This window comes from Neoarius graeffei, chromosome 16 (assembly GCF_027579695.1).
Source record: "Neoarius graeffei isolate fNeoGra1 chromosome 16, fNeoGra1.pri, whole genome shotgun sequence".
NCBI classification, from domain to species: Eukaryota; Metazoa; Chordata; class Actinopteri; order Siluriformes; family Ariidae; genus Neoarius; species Neoarius graeffei.
The window spans coordinates 36,544,537-36,568,278 of NC_083584.1; the positions used below are offsets into that span (position 1 = coordinate 36,544,537).

The 23,742-nt window shown below is 41.4% G+C and overlaps 1 protein-coding gene across 5 annotated transcripts in view; it reads left to right on the top strand.

Annotated features, from left to right (window-relative positions):
• gatad2b (GATA zinc finger domain containing 2B) overlaps positions 1–18,713 on the top strand; it is a 64,820-nt gene extending 46,107 nt beyond the window's left edge. Inside the window, exons 2-12 of one of the 5 annotated variants that reach the window (XR_009656797.1) lie at positions 2,964–3,314; positions 5,837–5,966; positions 7,223–7,354; positions 9,054–9,182; positions 9,540–9,710; positions 11,045–11,414; positions 14,151–14,353; positions 14,450–14,560; positions 15,857–16,052; positions 16,240–16,335; positions 18,347–18,370. Coding sequence is in view for 4 of the 5 variants with exons in the window: in XM_060942854.1 (XP_060798837.1) it covers positions 2,965–3,314; positions 5,837–5,966; positions 7,223–7,354; positions 9,054–9,182; positions 9,540–9,710; positions 11,045–11,414; positions 14,151–14,353; positions 14,450–14,560; positions 15,857–16,052; positions 18,347–18,474 (1,920 nt within the window). In the remaining variant the exon portion in view is untranslated. The other 4 variants (XM_060942854.1, XM_060942856.1, XM_060942855.1 and 1 more) reach the window with 4 other exon arrangements.
• The last annotated feature ends 5,029 nt before the right edge of the window (positions 18,714–23,742 follow it).

Here is a 23,742-nt window from a genome sequence, read left to right on the forward strand (position 1 = left end):
GTAACTTCTAAGCAACTGAAGGCCTCTCTCACATTGGCTAACGTTAACATTCATGAATCCACCATCAGGGGAACACTGAACAACAATGGTGTGCATGGCAGGGTTGCAAGGAGAAAGCCGCTGCTCTCCAAAAAGAACATTGCTGCTCATCTGCAGTTTGCTAAAGATGGACAAGCCAGAAGACTATTGGAAAACTGTTTTGTGGATGGATGAGACAAAAATAGAACTTTTTTGATTTAAATGAGAAGCGTTATGTTTGGAGAAAGGAAAACCCTGCATTCCAGCATAAGAACCTTATCCCATCTGTGAAACGTGGTGGTGGTATCATGGTTTGGGCCTGTTTTGCTGCATCTGGGCCAGGACGACTTGCCATCATTGATGGAACAATGAATTCTGAATTATGCCAGCGAATTCTAAAGGAAAATGTCAGGACATCTGCCCATGAACTGAATCTCAAGAGAAGGTAGGTCATGCAGCAAGGCAACGACCCTAAGCACACAAGTCGTTCTACCAAAGAATGGTTAAAGAAGAATAAAGTTAATGTTTTGGAATGGCCAAGTCAAAGTCCTGACCTTAATCCAATCAAAATGTTGTGGAAGGACCTGAAGCGAGCAGTTCATGTGAGGAAACCTACCAACATCCCAGAGTTGAAGCTGTTCTGTACAGAGGAATGGGCTAAAATTCCTCCAAGCCGGTGTGCAGGACTGATCAACAGTTACTGGAAACGTTTAGTTGCAGTTATTGCTGCACAAGGGGGTCGCACCAGATACTGAAAGCAAAGGTTCACATACTTTTGCCACTCACAGATGTGTAATATTGGATCGTTTTCCTCAATCAATAAATGACCAGGTATAATATTTTTGTCTCATTTGTTTTGTTTTAACTGGGTTCTCTTTATCTACTTTTAGGACTTGTGTGAAAATCTGATGTTTCACATCATATTTATGCAGAAATATAGAAAATTCTAAAGGGTTCACAAACTTTCAAGCACCACTGTACCACTCAAGTCCTGCCAGTATTATTTAAATATGTAGCACACTGTTGTAGCTGCAGCTTGTCTGCATTTTGAATGGTTCATTTACAGGCACATTTGTACTCTAGTAGCCTAAATTTTGTGTAAAAATAGGTACTATTTTGGCTGAAAATCAGTTTCGATAAACGTGCTTTAGTTGTAATGTGTCTTTGGCAAGTTTTGAGCGAGACAGCACATGCAGCAATAGCTCACACGCCACATTCATTCATGTCATACGTTCAGTCGTTTGTTGAAAAATTTGGGAATTTAATGTTCAGTGCATAATATATTAAACATTTTATTTATGTCCAAATTTGTTCCTTCTCACTAGAAGCAGGCGTGTGGGTCATTTTTAAAACTCTCCCAGGTTTTCTGTCGTTTTTCTTCTGTCGACTTGCCATGCTACAGGTTTGTGCGTGAGGTCATGTGATGCATTACATTTATGGCCCTTGGTCACAGTGAGTAAGTGGGAATAGTGGCACTTTGTTTTGTGCAGTTCTTGCCCAGGGACTGATCTTGAATTGAATTGTGTTAAGAAAAGAATCAAGGCTGGGTTTTTTTTTTTTTTTAATGCTATTTTTGTGCAGCTCTAAAAATAGTGAGTGAGTTACTGGTTTTGTGTACCACAGCTAGCATTTATTATTTTTCATTTCCCTGTCCAGATGTCCTGAATCATATTTCTCCAGGACGACAGCTGTCTTTTGGCAGTTTGCACCTTGCAGGTCACTTTAGCAGCCTGCATCATAAAAATGCTACTTGCAATCCAAAATATAAACAGCGTATTCAGTTCACTTCCTGCAGCTGGGTCAGTTCATTGTGTAAAAAAAATTTTCTTAATATGATCAAACCATGCAAGACTTCACTTAGAAGTTGGATGGTCTTGGAGTGGTTGTTTTGGTTTTTGCCAATTGCTAAAATCAAGTATAATGCAAGCCCATAAGGCAGTACCAGTTATTCCTGGTTCTGTTCTACCAGTTCGCTTTGCTTGTTCTGCTGCTGTTGGTGGGGTTTGTTTGTCCGTCCGTCCCTCCCTCCCCTTAGACTAGTATTGGTTCTGATGCTCAGTATTGCTTGGTACATCCCAAATCGTAATAGTTAAATAATGAGGACTATTTTTAAGGTTGTCTGTCAAAATGGCCCATTTCAACCCCCAGAAGAGTTTCTTTTGCATTTTAAAACAATATTGACACTCTCTCTTAAAATTCACTCTTCATACAGAAGCCTTGGGCATTCATTCACCAGCAAAGAGTTCATTCACCAGAGAACAGAGACTCGTGTAATTAGATTCCTCAGATAAGAGTTAAATTCTCACAGTAATTAGAAGCCAGGAATATGATCCCTTGCTGGATGCTTGAAGGTCACCTTTTTTTTTTTTTAAATCCAAGTGCACTGTACAAGTTGGGAGCAGAAGGGAGCTGTTGGGGAAAGACTGGTGGTTTCTCCCACTATGCTGCCAGGCAAGAGAGACAGAGACACGCCACACATGCACACACCCCGAGAGAGAGAGAGAGAGGCTTAGTGTGGTGCTTTCATTCACTCAGCCCACTCTTGTCGGACCATGAAAACTACAGTGATTTGATTGTAATTAATTAATTAAGTCTGGTTCTTGAACACTGCAGCCCCCTGGCCCAGTGAGTGGCAGGCTGTGTGTGGGTGTGTGAGAAGGAGTCATGACAACATGCTTGCTCTCACTCTCCATCTCTCTGTCCCAGCTCTCAGTCATGGCACTTGGTCAGGAAAAGCCTCGAAATAATTGATTGATTTGCATTGGGCTCAAGCAGGGTTTGTAAAATCTGAATCGATTGCAGGTTGAACAAAGACGCTCAAATATGGCATGATGTTCAGAGTAACGGCATCCCAGACAGTTTTGTGTGTCATCCTCTGACTCTGTGTCTGTCTCTCTCTCTCTCTCTCTCTCTGTGTGTGTGTGTGTGCGTGTGTGTGCACACAGGATGGAGCGGATGTCTGAGGAGGCGTTGAGGTTGAACTTGCTGAAGCGGGGTCTGGAAACGGCTGACGAGAGGGAGGAAGCACTGGCCAAGCGCCTGAAAATGGAGGGTCACGAAGCTATGGAGCGACTAAAGATGCTGGCATTGCTCAAGCGTAAGGACCTTGCTGCTCTGGAAGGAGCTGCCATGGCGGAGGGGAAAGGACCCGGGGCAAGCCAGGGGCTGATGGGAGCTTCAGCGGTGTATGAGGAGAAGCTGAACGGGAGCTTGAGGAGCATAGGTCATGGAGGACCCAGCAAAAATGGCAAAGAGAATATGATGGACGAACCTGTGGACATGAGCGCCAAGAGGAGGTGAGGGGACGTATAGGATGGACTCAGGATGAGGCAGTGAACCACGTTACTGTGTGGCTGTCAGAGTGTTAATGTCTTCATTCACACTTAATCGTCACGCGCTTAGCAATGATCATCCGATTGACGCAGGTCATCGGTTTTGATTTTATAGCTAGTTATTTTAAAATGAATGCCCACTGTTTTAAAGGTCCCATGGCATGGTGGTTTGTTGATGCTTTAAACGGGCTCGTGGAGGCTTCCGGATGTTATATCTGCAGCCTTTCTCGAAATGAACCCTCGGCACGTAAATATAGCCTCCTGGGAGAAAGCCCCATTTCAGCGCTTTTCCCAGTGCGTCGTTTTGCTAATGAGAAGCAGGAGGCGGGGAAGGGTAGAGGGTGGGGGCGGGCCATGGGGGGAGGGGCTTGACCAAGCTGCGCACACACATACTCGCTGCTATCAGCGCCTGTAGCCACGCTGCTAAGACAAAACCCCGTTCTCCCTCGGACTCCTTTCGTAAACTCAACGTGACACAGAGAACAGAGAGTGAGAGTGTTTGGAGTGGTAGTTTACGAACGTATAATACCCTAGGCTTGAACACGCACTCCATAACCAAAGAGGATAGAAGCAGCAACTACAGCAACATAGCGCTTATCCAACAGAAGACATGCATTGCAGAGCAATAGTCAAACATAAGCTCATAACTTAGTCAATTTCCAGACTAAACTCAGTTTAACAGAGCATGCTGCATGCTCTTTAGTTTTGTAGCGCAGATTACCTGGCTAACTGCAGGAAGCGGTTAGCTGCACAGCTAATGTAGCCATTGCTAGGCTAACGCACCGATTTTAAAACACGGCAAAACGACCAGTTATACACTTACTTGTTCGGTGTTTGTTGCTGATGCGGCAGGGATGCTTGGTACGGACCCAGGCTTCAGTGACAGTTGATGTGCAAAACCTGCCCTGTACTGTCCCAAGTTGTGAAAACATTCCTCAGGAAAATGCTTCCGACAGCGTATTATTGAAGTAAATAAAATTAAGCCACTGCGTCTTCAGGGGCTCTCCCGTCAGCAGTAAAAACAGACTCTTTTCTGTGTTGTCACATCCATGTACAGCGCAATTTCCATGTTTCGCTCGCTTAGGTGATGCCATGTTGTTGTGTCCTCTATGGTCTCCTCACTACAACTGGGCGGGGCAATCCATACAGTGGGTGGGAATCCGGGGGGGGGGGGGGGGGCGTGGGGATCATCTCCCTTGCTGACGTAGTAAAGGGAAGAGCTTATCAACGCGCCGTTTTGACGCGCCATTCTCAAATGTTGGGCATAGTTTGGTTTACACATTATGAAATTTCTAGCCATTGGGGTGACTTAAGAAGGTCAGAGGAACTCATTTTAACGTTAAAAAAACCTCAAAGTGAAAATTTCATGCCATGGGACCTTTAATATCTATGTAAATAACTCCAAGTTTAGGGAACCTTCCAATGGATCCTCCCAAAGATGTGTGAGTAAAAATAAGAGACTCGCGCAGTTCATCAAAGGTTCATTAGATGTTTCTGTTCGTAAAAAATTTGAAATATAGTATAATTCCACCATGTTCACACTAACTTTTCACCTGCAACCTGAAAACAAACCAGATCAGTTGATTTTAAAAGGAAAAAAAAATCATGCAACTATCTTGAATAGGATTTTGTTCGACGCAGATGATGGAAAGTCAATGAGAGACACTTGCATGTTTGCTGATGGGTTACTGGAAAAGCTCTGTGGTTGGCCATCTGCCAACCATATCTTTTTAAATTGCCTCTTTCTGTCGAAGCAGGTTGTTCTTGGCTATGTTTATTTACGAAATGTACCAGACTCCATAGCAAAACAATGAAGTCTTGTGAGACTGTGTTAAGAAAGGCAGTTTGAAATTCTGGCAGATCGGATTTCATCAGGAAAGATGAATTTTATTTATTTATTTTGTGTGGGGATTTTTTTTTTTTTGGGGGGGGGGGTGATTTGAGGGTTTTTTGGTATGTTTTTAAGTTTTGTTTTGGTGGGGGGGGGGGAGTTGTTTTTTTTTTTTAAGTAGTAGTATTTTATTTATTTATTTATTTTATTTATTTATTTTTTAAATTTTATTTATTCTACAGATCGCTATGTGCATATGGCTTGTGACTCAGACAAGTTGAATTGGATTTCATGTTTTTTCATCATTCAGTATGCGACACTTCTAGACATTAGAGATTTGCGGCAAGAGCGAGAAGCAACTGGAATGCAGGAGAGGAGGACCTCGCTTAACCATTTTCAGTTTTTGTCTCTGTTGTCTATAGTGAATATCTTTACATAAGAGCCATGTCCAGATCTAAAATACGATCATGACAAAATCTACGTTTGTAGCTAGATTATCTACCCATCTTTGACCTGTCCTGTCTTACCCAGTGTGCATATCCACCTGCCAGTGCAACAAATTGACATTTGTCTTATGATTTTCGCCTACTGTGTGACCAAGCAAGAGACTACCAGACATTTAATCACAATTCCCCCCCCGCTCTTTCTCCTTTAGTGGTGTGGAGCGAGAGAGGTGTACTCCATCTCCAGATGTGATTATCTTGTCAGATAATGAAGCATCAAGCCCGAGGAGCACTCCACACCCAGAGGAGCGCCGCCATCACCCCAATCTAGACATGTTCAAGGTACAGCGTCTGTGACACAGAGGCACTCCGTCCTACTATTCAGCGCCGCTGTTCCTGCTCCAGCATCTCGCTCACTGACTGTCTGCACTGCATGTGCTTTAGTCTCCTGTATCAGGGGACATTAGAATGATTAAAGCATGAGACAGTCAGACCATCACCTGCCCATGCCATCCTACTGACTAAACAATACATTTCATGTTAATAATCATCACGTTAGCCAAAAACATTTTTTATTGCATTTTGTGATCATGATCAACAGCTGGCTTGCAAATAATAATTTTTCTTCTCATCTGTGGTATTGGTGCGATCCAAAACTGGTTAATTAAATGTAGTTATGAACCCTGATAAATTCACTAGTTTGTTTTAATATATTGCAAGCCATATTGCTGTTTCAGTGGGTAGCAATTTAAACCCAGTATGCAATTCTTAGTTCATAATGTGCAGCCATTTTTCTTATGCCATGCAACTGAGCTGAATTGTTTAGCGAGTGCTTGTCAGTAATCTTTTTCGTCACTTAAATAAGATCCCTTTTTACCGTCAGCTCAGAATTTCCGTAGAAATAAATCTGAATGGGTGGCATGGTGGTGCAGTGGGTGGTATTGTGCTACCTCACAGCTCCAGGGTCTCTCGGATTGGCCAAGTTGCCTTTGTGCATGGTGCCCTGCGACGGATCCAGGGTGTATTCCTGCCTCACACGCAGTGTTCACAGGATGGGCTCCAGACCGCTGCAACACTGACCAGAATAAAGCATTTCATCAGCTGTAACGTGGGGTGTTTTTTAAATAAATGGTTTCAGCAAGTGTGTGTGCTCCAGTCAGTTAATTCATGGCTACGTCCAAATATTCAAAGCTGCAGAGAGCATGTCACAAAAATAGTAAGTCAAGAGAGTATATCATCTTTGCTACTGAACTTAATCAATTTTACAAGCTGCAGCAAGTCTCCTTATCACCGTCTCTAACCAAACTACCATACTAAATATTCTGTCAAATACTACACCATCTGTGCTCACATTTGGATGGAAACGTACCTAATCAGTGTGGATTGGCTACAGGCCTCTCGGCTCTTGTCTCCAGTGGGCAATTTGCTTAGTGCTCTTGGCCAACAGCTGCTATAAATTGACGATATTTGGACGTGGCCTTAGTGCTGCTGCTGCAGAGAGCTTGGTTCACTATATTTATACATATAGACTTGACTCTTGTGCAGATGCATCATAGTCATCCATGTAAGGATTATTGTGTGTGTGTGGTGCTCTACAGGGGAAGACGGGTGAGGAGAGGCAGCAGATGATCAAAGCCCTACGTGAGGAGCTGAGGCTGGAGGAGGCTAGGCTTGTGTTGCTGAAGAAACTGAGACAAAGCCAGATGCAGAAAGAGAACGTCGTACAGAAGGTCAACACTCCCACTCCTTGCCATTACCTCCACTTAGCAGTGCTACTAAATCAGCTGGACACCAAGATCATGCAGGCTAGATTCCCCCTCCCCCACAGTGCAATGCCAAGATGCACATATGACCTGAACATTTCTGCATGTGATCAGTCATACCTGAGCTATATGAAGAACCTCATCCACCTTGTGGCATTATTAGGAAATCTGCTTAGTCCATCCACTGCAGGGTCACTGCGATTAGCTCATTAGTTCTTGTTGACTTGAGTATTAAACAGTGTGTGTGTGTGTGTGTGTGTCAGTCATTGCATCTTTCCAGGAGAAAAATTACGAGTAGTTACTGTACTGTTTGCTGATCATTTTGCCTTCGAAAGTATTGACACCCTTTGTAGTGTAGTGATATTTCAGGCTAGAACTTAGAGGTGTTGTATTCACATAGAATTGATTCTTCAACCGGATTTGGCCGGAATGCGTTGAATATTTTTAGTAAGTGCCCTCCGCTTTGTGTCAGGCTGCATGACAACCTGATCATGGATTGTTTTCCTATAACAGCAAAGCTTGTCGTATTATTCCACGTCTTCATACAGATCACTTCAAACTGCTTAGTCGTCTTCTTTTAGTGCATGTGGACTGGTCTTTTCAGTTCAACTACAAGTGTTCAATAGATTTCAAATTCAGAAACTCCTTTATGCCCACTTCACAGCTCCAGGGTTTCTGCTTTTTGATCCTGATTTCTCCGTGTGTGTGCAGGTTTCCTCCAGGTTCTCCAGTCTCGGTTGATTGATTGATTTGATTGATTGATTTTTTTTTATTTTTTTATTTTTTGCTCTGTATAAATTGCCAAGAGCTGTGCGTATGTGCACATGGTGCTGTGTGATGGACTGGGATCACATCCAGGATGTATTCCCACTTCATATCCAGTGTTCCTGAGATAGTCTTTGGCTCCATCACAACCCTGACCATGATGAACTGGCTACTTAAGATGAATGAATATTTATACACAAAGGAAACTGGAGATCTTGGAAACGGAACATGTTGAGTTTTAGTGGTGCCAAAAATTTTTCTTTTTGAGGAACTTTTAAATAAGTTAATGAGTGGGTGGGTTGTTTTTGTTTTTTGTTTTGAGGAAAGGTTACTCAAGTCTGTACTGTCTACTCAGCCACTTTTCTTGTTGTTACGGGTGCCAATAGTCCTGTCGACTGTGACTGACTGACTGTTTAGATTTTATTTACAAATCCACAAAGTCAGAGATAGATAATATGCTGAAAGTATAGGAATAAGGTAGTGGATCAGAATGGGAAAACCATTTATTCAGTGAATTAGACCTCAGGAAGAACAACAAACAGCTGTCTGTAATACTGGCTCCAAACAACTCCGTCATTATGTTGAATATAGTTTTAGGTTTTTTCATGTCCATTTCAGAAGCTGGAGTAAAACTGGGGTTGTTCCAGAGAATGCAGAGAGCAACGGTGTTACTAAAGCTGCATCACAGCACTGTGATGTGTTTGCTTGAGGGCCACAGCACTCATGCGTTTTAGGCTTTTAACTTTTTATTGCTTTGTTTCTCTATATACACAGGCAGATAGTCTGTAATACTCACGATGCAAAGATGCGTCTAATTACCCTGAGGATCCACATTAATGTGGTTATGAACATAACCTGTTTTGTGGTGTTAATGTGTGTGTGTGTGTACATCACTCTCCAGGTTCCAGTCGTTCAGAATCCCCCCTCCTCTGTGCAGCCCTCCACTATTCACAGCTCACAGGGGCTGAGCAAACTGCCTGTGCGGCCTGGTATACATACGTCTGAGCCCCAGAACCTCCGCACAGCACAGGTGCGTGTGTGGTGTCAGTGCTGCTGTTTCATCTTGTATTCTGGTGTTTTAATGATTTCTCATTTGCATTTGTCATTTTTGTTTCTTCCTCAAATGATCTTTGTCGACTGATTATTTCTGAATGCTTTGATTATTGCAATTACAAGACAGCGTAGTCTGACCTTTTAAATATGTCAACTTAAACAAAAAGAGCATCTGTTGTGTACAGTGGTAGTATAGATTACCATATATTGCACAGCTGCTTAATGTCCTCTTTATTACATGTGACATGGAATTAATGGGAAATCGGGCAACTGCTGATCTCTAGTGGTCATCCATTGTATTACATGTCTTAATTTATTTGTGTGTTTGTTCCAGGGCCACACGGTGATCAGGTCTGCAGCCAGTGCCTCTCTGCCCCCCATGATGATGTCTCAGCGGGTGATTGCGCCTAACCCAGCCCAGCTGCAGGGACAGAGAGTGCCCTCTAAGCCTGGCATGGGCCGACCCTCCACAGGGAGCATGAGCAATGCAATTAACTACCAGCAGGTACGAGCGACCCAACAGCCTTCAACAAGAATGCCAGAGAGCAGAGGCACATATGCTGAACAAGAAACAGCACCACGTAGATGAAACTGCTTATATAGAGTTATAGATTTTCTTTTTTTTGATCTACCTTGAAAATGAGACACATTTGCTGGTTTGTGTTCTTACTGCACTGCAGAGACTGTCAGCATAATGGAAAGCGACGTTTCACAAAATATCTGACACTTAAGCATGTAGCAGAAGTGCAGCATCACCGCGAACAGGGAGAAGGTTAAGCCGGAAGTCTTAGAGATTTGCTTTGTTGTGCAAATGAGATGTTAACATGTAACTTTTATGCCAGTTACCACACAGTGGTGGTTTCACTTTTTCTTTTTTTTTTTGTCTCTTGCCGCAGGTGGTATGTCAGTACGAGCGTGCAGACTCTCAAGCATGTCTGAAAGCTCGCACTTTGCCAGTTGTGCCACATTGCAGATTTAAAGCCAGCTTTAACAGTCACTACTTCTTAACTAGATGCAGATTTTTAAAATTCTGACAGAGGGCTAGTCAGGATTTGGTTGACATCAGTACAGCAAGCGCCTCCTTACTAGTTTTGGGAAAAGTATGTGCTTTTAGCAGATGCTGAAATGGTTACTGGCATTCGATTGTCAGGGGGAAAAACATTATTTACTGTGGCGGTACCCTCAAGAATGCATTCTGTATCTTTTAAGTCTCTTTTTAACCTAGCAGAGTGTATATTGTTGGCCTTTTAAATATCGTTTAAGGCGAAGAGCCTTACTTTATACGCCATTTTACATTTGATTGCGCTTAGTTTTTATATGGCATTTTTCATAATGCTGATGTACCTGATTTAACAGATTATCAGAAGTCATGAATTGAATCAGCGTATAGAGGAAAAGTTTCAGGACAGTGCCTCCTCGTAACAGAAGTTGTCTTGTATAAGTTTTAAAGGCACACGACATTTTATAGCAACAATTTTGTGCGTGTGTGTGTCCCGAGAGTGAAGAACTCAGAAATTATAACCAGCCCTGGTTCCTTTGAATGGTCACCTGTCACTTGTATCACTTGCTTGTGTGAATGGGGTTCCCAGTCAATGTACTTCCTTAGGATTAAGCAAACATGTTACCCCTGTTTATATCTGTATTTAAACCATCACCGGTCATTGTAACATACACAGCTGTAGTGTAGTTTGGAACTTGACATTGGAATGATGAGTACACCTGCAACCTTGATCATCAGTGATTTTACTGAACTCTCACATAGTCATCATTTGTATTGTTTTTTTGTTTGTTTGTTTTTTTTCCTGAAATCACGAATAATGTTTTCTCTGTGCACTGCAGGCTGCTAGCCAACAGGTGGCGGCCTCACAGCGTTCTGGCTCCTCGGCAGCCATCTACATGAACTTGGCCCACATGCAGGCGGCCGGGACAGCAGGTGTGCCAGGCGTTGGGGTGGGTGTGAGTGCAGTTAGCCCCTCTGCACTTCCCAGCAGCTCTACTGTGGGGTCTGTGGGCACAATGAGTGATCAGGCCAGCAGCCAGGCAGCTGCCAAGCTGGCCTTGCGCAAGCAGCTGGAGAAAACGCTGCTGGAGATCCCTCCACCCAAACCTCCTGCCCCCCTGCTCCACTTCCTGCCCTCTGCCGCCAACAGCGAGTTCATCTACATGGTGGGACTGGAGGAGGTGGTTCAGAGTGTCCTCGACAGCCAAGGTGAGAATCCTAACCACACAACTGATGGAGAAAATGAGGAGTGAAAAGAAAGCAGGATCTGTGTGTAGAAGTGGCTGGGAGTTCTGGGCAAGGCAGAAAAATGGGTCCTTAATACTGAATTGAAATTGATTACACCAGGGCTGACATCACATTGTGCTTTAGCATATAGTTATTATTATTATTATTATTATTATTATTTACTTTAGAATATTTTATACAGTAAATACAAATGGACATATGACACATAGTCTTATCACTGGAGGTAGTAAAAAAAAAAAAGCCCGAGTTCAAGGAATACACCAGCGTTATCCGCCTAATTTCTATTCACCGCATGTCTGATTACAACAGACAAGAAATATTACACATTTCCATGTATGGTGAGGGGAAAAGACCCACACCCTGTTTACACATTTATAATGGTGATCTAAGGACCGTTGTTGAAGTTAATATATGCTGCTATTTGTACGCTGTTCTGGGAAAACCCGTCGTATGGTCAAATTTAGATGTTTTCTACTATATATAGTTCTAAAAATTGCAGGCTTTGCTGAACCGAAATGTTTCTCTTTTGTGTGTAACCCAATCAGAAGTAAAATTATCTGCAAAAGTGAAAAGGGACAAACCTATATTTAAAAATTTCATTCAGACTACACTGGAAGACTCGACTCCTGTGTCTACATATATAACCTAATTGACTTATTGAAAAATATTACTGATGATTCTGTAAAATTTATCAATTTGATTATGAGCATTATCCACATCTCTCATCTCCTGAGGTAAAAGTCACTCGTGGTATTGAAACGCATGAGCCTCATCTTCTCCCCATTCAAATCAGTGGGGAAGTAATCAGAGTAATTCAGTCAGTTCTGCTGAATAAATGGATTGTAATTAATATTTTTATTAGGTCACTAAGTTTTGTCAGCTGTCATCTGTACAGTTTGTGTAAGCGCTTTTCTGTTTTGACGATGCAGGAGCATCATGGGCATTTCTATCCAGCCTGTGTCTGGCAAACTGAATTGATTTAGACTTTTGTTCATTTCACTTTGGTACATAGCTATCGACAATTTTATCAAATCATTAGGAAATTACTTTTTGCTTTTTCCAGGTCATCTCATATACAGTACCAGTCAAAAGTTTGGGCACACCTTCTAATACAATGTCTCATCTCATCTCATTATCTCTAGCCGCTTTATCCTTCTACAGGGTCGCAGGCAAGCTGGAGCCTATCCCAGCTGACTACGGGCGAAAGGCGGGGTACACCCTGGACAAGTCGCCAGGTCATCACAGGGCTGACACATAGACACAGACAACCATTCACACTCACATTCACACCTACGGTCAATTTAGAGTCACCAGTTAACCTAACCTGCATGTCTTTGGACTGTGGGGGAAACCGGAGCACCCGGAGGAAACCCACGCGGACACGGGGAGAACATGCAAACTCCGCACAGAAAGGCCCTCGCCGGCCCCGGGGCTCGAACCCAGGACCTTCTTGCTGTGAGGCGACAGCGCTAACCACTACACCACCGTGCCGCCTCTAATACAATGTTTTGGTTTTTTTTTTTAAAGACACTTCAAATGATGGGTGATGTTTCTCTTTACTTAGTTGAGCGGTTCTTGTAATAATATGTATTGCTACAGTTGTGGAATAGAGCTATTTACTGTGTTATTTTACTGTTTGATGGTCACAAACGTATGAAGAAGGCAATAAATTGCACTAATTAACTTTTGACGAGATAAACCTGTTAACTGAAAAGCATTCCAGGTGACTACCTCATGAAGCTGGTTAAGAGAATGCCAATAGTGTGCAAAGCGTCATCAAAGTAAACGCTGGATACTTTGAAAAATATATTTTTTTAAAAATTTAATCAGGGGCAGTACGGTGGTGTAGTGGTTAGCGCTGTCGCCTCACAGCAAGAAGGTCTGGGTTCGAGCCCCGTGGCCGGCGAGGGCCTTTCTGTGCGGAGTTTGCATGTTCTCCCCGTGTCCGTGTGGGTTTCCTCCGGGTGCTCCGGTTTCCCCCACGGTCCAAAGACATGCAGGTTAGGTTAACTGGTGACTCTAAATTGACTGTGAATGTGAGTGTGACTGGTTGTCTGTGTCAGCCCTGTGATGACCTGGCGACTTGTCCAGGGTGTACCCTGCCTTTCGCCCGTAGTCAGCTGGGATAGGCTCCAGCTTGCCTGCGACCCTGTAGAACAGGATAAAGCGGCTAGAGATAATGAGATGAGATGAAAAATTTAATCACACAATTCCATACATGTTTCATGTTATTTCATAGTTTTGATGTCTTCAGTATTGTTCTACAATGTAGAAAGTAGTCACAATACAGAAAAACCGTTGAATGAGTAGGGGTGTACAAACTTTTGACCGGTGCTGTATAATGTGAAATGTAATAATCGAGGACTTAAGATGAGAGAGCTGTGACAAATTCTTTCTTCCTGAAGAATTCTTGAAAGCACTGATTCACTGTTGAACTTTAGACTTGTTCTGTTATAAAGAAGTTGACTAGAATGGAAATCTCCTCTTTTATGACTCGAGGAATGTTTGTCAATAGTGTTGGGGTGACTGCCCATACCTTACAGGTGTGGTAGATGGGCATTAGGTTGAAAAATGTAATAGTATAGCCAATGTAATAGTAAGTAGCCATTAGTGAAGTGGTGTCCTGTGTACTTTAGTATCGAGATATTTAAAATATCAAAGGAAGCCGGACTCAGTAGCCTTGATGTGCTGTGGCAGGTAAAATGAGGGGTTCGCTAGCGCGCATGGAGCCATTCTTCTGCGCCCAGTGCAGGACCGACTTCACCCCCCACTGGAAGCAAGAGAAAAGCGGCCGCATCCTGTGTGAGCAGTGCATGACCTCCAATCAGAAGAAGGCCCTAAAGGCTGAACACACCAACCGTCTGAAAAACGCCTTTGTCAAGGCTCTGCAACAGGAGCAGGTTCGCTTACAGCCAAAATCCATATTCACACACATGATGCACAGGATTAGCCGAATCTCTGATCTGATCTTTCTCTTGTGGTTTTGTGTGCATTAGGAAATTGAGCAGAGGCTTCAGCAACAGGCGGCTCTGTCCCCAAGCGCAGCTCAGACTGTCCCCAGCGTCAGCAAGGCCGAGAGCATGATCCGACACCACGCACTCCGACAGGTACCGCCCTTTCCATCATTGCGTGTGATGTGGTAGTGCAAAAAAGTGAACAGGTTTCCTGTTTAAGCACCCAAAGCTTAAAAATATTGCAGATTAGACACCGCTACATTTCAGGGCTTGTTAAACTCCTCAGTGTTTTTATATATTCCCCATCTAACAGTGGTCCATGTTCAAGAATTGACATGATGAGCTAGACGATCAACACACATTGTGCATGATCAAAGATAATCTCTAGTCTCTCGCTGTACGTGTACAAGGATTCCCAGCATAAATATTGACATAACTTTTGAAGTCCCCAACTTTTGAATGGCCCACACGGTCTACAGTGGTGTCCCGATTAATGTGTGTGTGTGTGTATATATGTATATGTGTATATATATATGTATGTATGTATGTGTGTATATATGTATATATATATGTATGTATGTGTGTATATATGTGTGTGTGTGTGTGTGTATATATATATATATATATATATATATATATATATATATATATATATATAATGTATGTATGTGTGTGTGTGTATATATATATATATATATATATATATATATATATATATATATATATATATAATTTTATTATTATTTTTTTAACAGACTACATTTAATAAATGTTTCATTTTACAAGTAACTGCACATGCATGTTATGTTTTGAGGTTGCAGTATTTTGGTTTTAGTGAAAACACTGACTTCCTTTTAAACAACTAGAAACAGTGCTGTGTGTAACTCTATATACGTTTACAATGTATGTGCTTTAAGTGCTGCGCTTAAAAAAAAAATAAATTAATTAAAAAAATAAAAAAGGGGGGAGGTGGGCAAGTGTAATTTATACACAGATCTGGCGAATTCTTGAATCTGATTGGGCAGAAGTATTTTCTCTCATGGCAAATGTGACCGCAGTGCTGGCTGCAAGGTAAATAGCGGTCCGTTGTTTTTCGTTACGATTTCTTTTTAAAGTATACCTGGTCATCTTCTTCGATTCCTTACTTACTGTATGTTTATACACACTCGTGGTGGATATATTCTAAATAGAAAGGAAATAAACGAGGAGCTTAAAAGAGCTCCAGGCAAGCACAGTCATGGCATCATCATTTTTCAGGTTTTTTTCAGTAGAACATTTTTACCTCAGCCAAGCAAAAAAAAAAAAAAAATTCTAAATTCAGCCATTTCCATTCATGGGTGCAAAAGCAAAGTTCACACAAAAACTGGATATTCAGCAGCATGAACTGTCTAAGTCTAGTCGTGTGTGTGTGTGTGTGTGTGTGTGTGTGTGTGTGTGTGTGTGTTTTAGGCTCCTCAGCCACAGGCAGCTCTGCAGCGGGGTTTATCCAGCTCGGCACGTGGCGTGCTATCTAACTTTGCCCAGGCCTCACAGCTCTCAGTGGCCAGCGGACTATTGGGTATGACCAGCAAGCGCTGTGGTGGAGGCAGTGCTAGCAGCAGTCGGTCACAGCATGAGAGCCGTCGACAGATTTACAACATCCCCGGTGAGTGTGTGAACACGTACGCACAGAGAGAGAGAGCTGCCTGATTTGATCTTGTATGAACACAGTTAAAGGAAAACTGAAGGCATCTTTTTCTCAAAATTCTATTAATCTCATTTTATTAAATATGAGTGCATTTTTTTTTTTAAGGTGTTTTTTGGGGGCTTTTTTCACCTTTATTATTGGATAGGACAGTGTAGAGACAGGAAATGAGCGGGAGAGAAAGACGGGGAGGGATCGGGAAATGACCTCGGGCTGGAATTGAACCCGGGTCCCCGGATTTATGGTATGGCACCTTATCCACCTGAGCCATGACGCCCCCATGAGTGCATTTTTTGATAGTCCTTTTGTCACTGCTATAGCGAGTTATGAGTGTTTGAAATATGCTATGTAATATTAGTCCATATGTCAAAGCAATGGCCGTAAACGAGATTCGTTGAGACCTGTGCGAGGCATCGTAGGACAGAAGTAAAACGTACAGCGGAAATCAAAATGACCAACATCTGCCAACATTGTCAAAAGATGCACACGCCCTCCTTCCAATGCTGATGTGATCAAGCCAGAAATTTTGTTTGTTTTGATAGCAATCAGGAAAGTTTGAAAAAAGTAGGCGGTACTCATCATTTAAACTCGTTTTTGTGCAATATTTCGTTTGGAAAACAGTTTTCAAAATGGCGGCACTGACACCTGGCTGATGCTTCACGTTTCGAAGTCTCGCACAAGTCTTGTGAAGATCTCGCGGATAAGCGATGCCTGCTGTGGACCAAACGAACTAAATTCAACATGGCTAAAAACCGAACAGGCCGATAAGTATAATATTTAATTGCAATTAGTTGCCAATACGAGTCACGAACAAGTTGGCGACATTTTGCAACGTCAGTGTTTTTCCGTTCTTCAACAATGACCTCTTTTAGTGGCTGGATGGAGAGTGATGCTCAACTTGTCTCTTCAGAATTCCCCATAGGTGTTCGAGTGGGTTCAGATCAGGAGACATACTTGGCCACTGAATCACTTTCACCCTGTTCTTCTTCAGAAATCCAACAGTGGCCTTAGATGTGTGTTTAGTCATGTTGGAAAAGTGCATGACGACCAAGGGCACGGAGTGATGGTAGCATCTTCTCTTTCAGTATAGAGCAATACATCTGTGAATTCATGATGCCATCAATGAAATGCAGCTCCGCGACACCAGCAGCACTCATGCAGCCCCACATAAGGACACTGCCACCACCATGTTTCACTGTAGGCACCATGCATTTTTCTTTGTATTCCTCACCTTTGTGATGCCATACAGTTTTGAAGCCATCAGTTCCAAAAATATTTATCTTGGTCTCATCACTCCAGAGTATAGAGTCCCAGTAGACTTCATCTTTCTCAGCATGGGCCCTGGCAAACTCTAGGCGGGCTTTTTTGTGCCTGGGCTTTAGGAGAGGCTTCTTTCGTGGACGGCATCCATGCATGCCATTCCTCTGCAGTGTACGCCGTATTGTGTCACAGGAAATAGTCACCCCAGTTTGGCTTTCTACTTCTTTAGATAACTGCAGTGAACCGTCATGCCGATTTTTCTTCAGCCCTTCTCATCAGAAGACGCTCCTGTCGAGGTGTTAACTTCCGTGGACGACCTGGACGTCTCTGTGAGATGGTTGCAGTTCCATCTTTCTTAAATTTTTATACCACTTTTGCTACAGTATTCTGACTGATAAGTAAAGCTTTGCTGATGATCTTGTAGCCTTCACCTTTGTGGTGTAAAGAAATTATTTTCTTTGGGGAATTCTGAAGAGACAAGTTGAGCATCACTCTCCATCCAGTCACTAAAAGAGATCATTGCTGAAGAATGGAAAAAGATCGATGTTGCAAAACTTCGCCAACTTGTTCATTCCACGCCTAGAAGACTTGGTGCTGTCATTAAAAATCATGGAGGCCATACGAAGTACTAGATGTAGTAGTTTTTGTTGTGGGGTGTACACATTTTTGCACTACCCTAATTTGAGTAAAACTGAAAAAATGTGTAATCCAAGTTATATTATTAGCCTTACTTTCACGTTATAAGTTAAACAGATGTTATATTAAACTTTGTCTTGTCAACATTTTGGAAATTGTGTTAATTGAGATATTGTTTAAAATGTTACTTTTCAAAGGGGGTGTACTCATTTACGCTGAGCACTGTATAAGGTTACTAAAACCGAAAATGTAATTGAATAACACCGTTAATTAAGAAATAAAGCAAGTTTAAAAATGACTTCAGTTCTCCTTTAAGTGTGGTTTTTATTGCCTTCTCATTTTGTCCTCTGTCCTCTCAGGCTTGAATATTGCCTATTTGAACCCCGGAGGCCATAAGGCGTCCAGCCTGGCGGACCGGCAGAGGGAGTATCTGCTGGACATGATCCCCCCACGCTCCATATCTCAATCCATCACTGGCCAGAAATGAGCTCACACACTCCCACACTGCAACCATCACCCCTGTCGCATGCAGTGCCTGTCCGTGTGCCTACCCAACTAACCCATGAGAATAACTCAGCCAGACGAACACCAGACTGTCTCAACTTCCATTTCCTACTATAACAAAGCTCTTTATTTCTTGCTATTGCTCTGTCAGTTATCACCTTTATTATTAATATTAATATCATTATTATTGCTTGTGTTACAGGTATTCTTATGTTTATTAGTAGTTTTAGTGACTTGTGGATTTTTTTTTTTCTGTTTTTTTTTTTTTTTTTTTTTTTTAATTTCTTTCTCAAGGAAGGGGCTAGATTTCAGGGTTACTTGAAAATGCGTTGCTCTTATTTTCTTTCTTAGCTTCCTCCCTTTTGCACCCTGTAAAATGCTGAGAGGTTGCTCTCACGTTAAAAGAAGCCCTTTTTCTTATGTAGCCCACATTTGAAGCTTGCGTCTATAGTTAAGCTTTTAGAGCGAGAACAGTTCACCTATGCCATGTGCTAAAAATCTTTGTAGCAAACACATTTCAAAGAGAAAGAGCCTCAGTGGAGACTGCGTCTGATGGAATGAGACACTTTCTAGTAAACTAATCCTAATGCACTGAGACGCTGACGGCTGTTCTGCCTTGAGAAGGCAACGTGATACGAGAACACTAGGTGCTGTGTGCAGAATCATTGAAGGATGTTTAGGTTACATGCCACACAGCAGAAGGATGGCTGAAAATGAGCAGCGACAGACGCATGGCGATGATCAAGCAAAAAACATGCAGTGTGTTTCTGATAAAGGCTGCCATTGAATATACAGGATTTGCAGCAAATTTGGAGGCCTGGATTAGTGAGTGCATCTTCCACGTCCCCTCAATGCCTTTATTTTCCTGACATCGATGCTGTGAGAACATCTCTTGCAGTACCATGTGTTTAACTGCATATGGAGGAAGTGGGCATCCAAATGAACCTAATTCCTTTTGTCAATCTCAGTTCTCCTTCAGCGTCCTTAATTTTCTACTTCCCTCCTTGGCGGCGTCTCCTGTTGAAACGGTTGCGTATCTGAGAGGTACTTACCACAGGAGACGATAATCATCAAATGGTAAATGGACAAACTATTCAAATATCTATATGATTTTATGTATAGATTCTTAGCATGAGAAGGTTGAAAAGATGGAGGTTGTATATCTATAATAGCATAGGCAAGGATCAATCACCGTGATGGGGCAACTCGTGTGAGATGCCTTTTTCTCCAGGAGCACTTTTTTATTTTTTAAATCGAGACCTGAAAAACAGTTAGGAAGAGGACAATGCTTCGGCTCCCAGGCTCTTGAGGTATGGATGTCACCAGACCGTCTCAGAGAAAGTTAGGGGAGGGACCGTGTTGGGAATCTCAGACCATCGGTTCATTTGTGCTGTTGATCCTATCAGTGCCTCGGGTCCACCAGTACATTTCTGTAATGCTTGGTAACTCTACACTTTTCTACCTTTCAGGCCAGAATGCAAATGGGGCAGTATGGCAGATGTTGCACAAGGTGGCAGCATTTGCAGTGTTTGGTCAGTATGCAGTATTAGATTGTCTGTCTTTTTTTTTTAAGTTTCAGACCAAGGTCAAAACACTTTGTTTTCCGGTGCAAGACGGCATTAAAACTGCATGTCCTTTGAATTAGCACTTAATTGATTTCTGTCAGTTGCTTTATTGAAGCAATATGTGTAGATTATTCAGCAAAATACAAATGGGTGACAAAGAAAAACTGGTGCTTCTGTTATACTTTTGCATGGAAATGTCACTACAAATCAATCTGACTGATCATGTTTATCCTATGATGAAACATTTCTATTCTAATCTCTTCCCATATTCCCAGGCCACAAGAGCTCACTGAATGGTTTGATGAGTTTGGAATTATGTAAATTAAACGCTATGGCTTTCAGTCAGCAAATCTGAACCCAAATCAACCCCTCTGGGAGAATTTGGAGCAAAGTGTCCAGCAACAGGTCTCTCCACCACCACCACCATCAGAATACCAGTTGAGGGAATATCTTTTGCTAGAATGTTGTTCATCCTTCCAGTACAGTTTCACAGACTAGAATCCATACCTGCATTGAACTTTCCGATTGTTCTGTTGGTTGGTGGTGGTCCAACAACTTATAAAGACACTTTAGGTCTTTATCAAGGTGGCAGTGGATCTGGAGCTTATTCTGGGAACCCTGGACATGGGAGTGGAACACACCCTGGATAGGATGCCAGTTTTTTCCTTTAATTTGTCACCTGTTTGTAGGTTTATTTGATGGCTTCAAATGGTTTTGTAATTGTTAGCACACTGCAAGAACTTGGGTAGTTCCATTAACATTAACTACAACAAGCACTGAAATCATGTTACATATGAGCACTTTCTCATAAAGTGCTACTTTTGTTTTGTGTCTTAAAGCAAAATGACAAAATCAAGTTCACCGGCGTGTGTTATGTGAAACCATTGTTTTAAAAGCTATGTGTATTGTTCTTGTTTGGGACAAAAAGATGCAACTTTTAAACAAAGTCATTAGCTGTGTTTCAGATTGCATAATTGTGCACCATCCTAGATGGGGTTTTTTTTGTGTGGGGGGTGTGGCTTTTTTTTTTTTTTTTTGGGAGGGGGGTATCCTAGTGTGTTCACACCAAGGTATGCCAGCACAACCCAGCTGGTGCACTATATTTGCTGAATAAATGAAATACGGACCCTTGGTTTTTTTGTTTTTTTTTTGCACTAACCTGTCCCATTGTGCACCACAGAACAAAGGAGAGGGGCTCGCAGCGGATAACGGCCATATCTATGTCTGCGGTGCTGTTTTAAACATTCCCAACTTTACATTTAAAATGAAAAATTAATATAGCACAGCAAATGTTAGTTAAGTTAGCTAGCTAACAGGTAGCACTGAACTAATTTGGCACTCTTGTTTATATTGTGTGTTGTTTAATGTAATTTTCCCTTAAGTACAAAATGGTTTGTATTTGAAATTTTTTTTTGTTAATTCTGTCATTCAAACGGTCATCGAGTGTGACTTGAGACACAGCTATTAAACTACCTTGGCTTTGATTCACAGGTGCAATATTAAATGAAAAAGTTTACGCGTCAGAGATTTCTTAGTTTCCAGACTGTAATCAGTCCCTTCTAAAGGCATATGATGTTTTGTCCCTCTGATCTGAGTGTCTGTAGGCTGTGTATAGTCAGTCTCCCTTCTCTCTCCTAATCTCTCTGCCAGACTGTAATGGAAGAATCCATACACATTTACTGAGATCTACCAGTCGGATTTTGAAATGTCATTTTCTAGGGTTTTTAAAATGAAACTTCCTTTGATTCCCTGTTTGTTTGTTTTTTATTTTAAGTTTAATTTGATTTGTTTATTTAATTTGTGAACTTTCATACAAAAAAAACCTACATGTAATCAAACAAACAAAAAAAAAGAACTATGAGATGGCAACACAATATTTACTAGGTCATAAGTAATAATGACTTATTGTACATATGCTTTTTTTCTCCTTTGAATTAAAAAATGAAATTAAAATGGTTGTATATTGTGTAGAAACGCAAGCAAAAAGCCATGAATATTGTGAAGCTTGTCATTTCGTTTAGTGATCACTGTGTATTGTGTAACAAATGTGCAAAATGTATGGGATTATACTTCTCTTGTTTTTGAGCTCTTTTTGATGCATTTTTCTCCCAGGCTGTACGTTTTTGTAGTATGTAATATTTGCAAAAGGAAAAAAAAAATGTCCTGGTGGAGCATTTGATCCATGCTCCAGTCTTGGGACTAGGACAGAATGGGATAATCTTGTATGTGTTACTTTTTGTGTGTTGGGGTTTTTTTTCTTTGTTTGTTTGGTTGGTTGGTTGGTTTTTTTATTTATTTTATTTTTTATTTTTTGGGGGGGAGGTCAATAACATTTGAAGTTACACCAATGTTTGGTGAATGCATTGATTTCTCTTTCTATCCCATGCAGCTTCACACATGCGCAGTGGATCAGACATTTGACAGTATTACCCCAAACCTGACCAAACCCAAAGCACTCAGCTGTAGATATGATACGAGACAATGCACACTTCATTTACCTTGAGTTCAACTACAGGGTGTCCTTTACACTTTTGGGAGACAATGTAAATCCTCATTTTCTACTTCTCATGCTATACCATTCTTATTTCATTCTGCCTTTTATTCATGTCTTGCCCCGAGTTGGGGATTTCGCAATGCTCTTAATTTTCCATGGAAGAATTGTATACATTGTATACGTCCACAGGTTAAGGAAAATGTTTGCCTTTGACTGTTCTATTGCTTATTGCTTTCAGTTTAGTACATTTTTAAGACAAAAAGAGCAAGACAATTTTGCACACTTTTAAGTATTGATTATAAAGAGTGTGACTTTCTTTCAATTTTCATTATCATAGACTAACTGTCCGTAATTCCTTGATTGGACAATCAGCTTTTCTCGAGACAAGCGTTTTAGTGCTCGGGTTTACGTCTTTCCACCATGTATTGTCTCTCAAGTACTCGGATCATTTGTTTCACTTGTGTTCATTTTGTCCCTTTTTTTTCTGTGAACTTTTCCCCTTATTTGGTATTTGTTGCAAAACAGTCACTTTTGATGAAACGTGGGAGAAAAGCGGCCTTTTTTTTTTTTTTTTTTTTTTTTTTTAAACAAGCTCCGCTGCAGTTCGACCAGTTTGAATACTCCGAACTCTTGGCAATATGTAAATCTGTTTTTGTTTTTCAAAAAAGTTAAACTCATGTGAGTTGAGTTTGAAAACCTATCGTATGGACAACTGGGGATTGGCTTTAACAGTAATGAATTTGAATCAAGGCTAAAAAATGTGCTTTTTGTCAAATTTTTTTCTTTTTATTTTTTTGGAACATTTTAATCCAGACCTTTTGCACATCCTTGATATTTAACTGTCTAAAAATGAAGCTGAACAAATGCTGTTTGATTACTGCCGATTGATTAACAATTATGCGTTGACTGAAAAAAAAATAAGCTAATTTTGGAGGAAATAACTTTGTAATATTTATCTCTTGCAAGCTATGTTTAATAAAGGATGGAACAGTTTACCTCTGAGTGAGTCACCTTTTTATTTATGTATTTTGTTTGTGTGTATATATTAGTGCATGTATGTGGTGGTGATTTTACAAAAAAAGACGTGTGTCTCCAAATCAGCCCCCCCATTTATTGTAAACCCCAATATGAGCGATTTTGCTGTATGGCTTGTTTTGTGTAAACAGAAAGCTCTAGATTATGTACGTGTCCA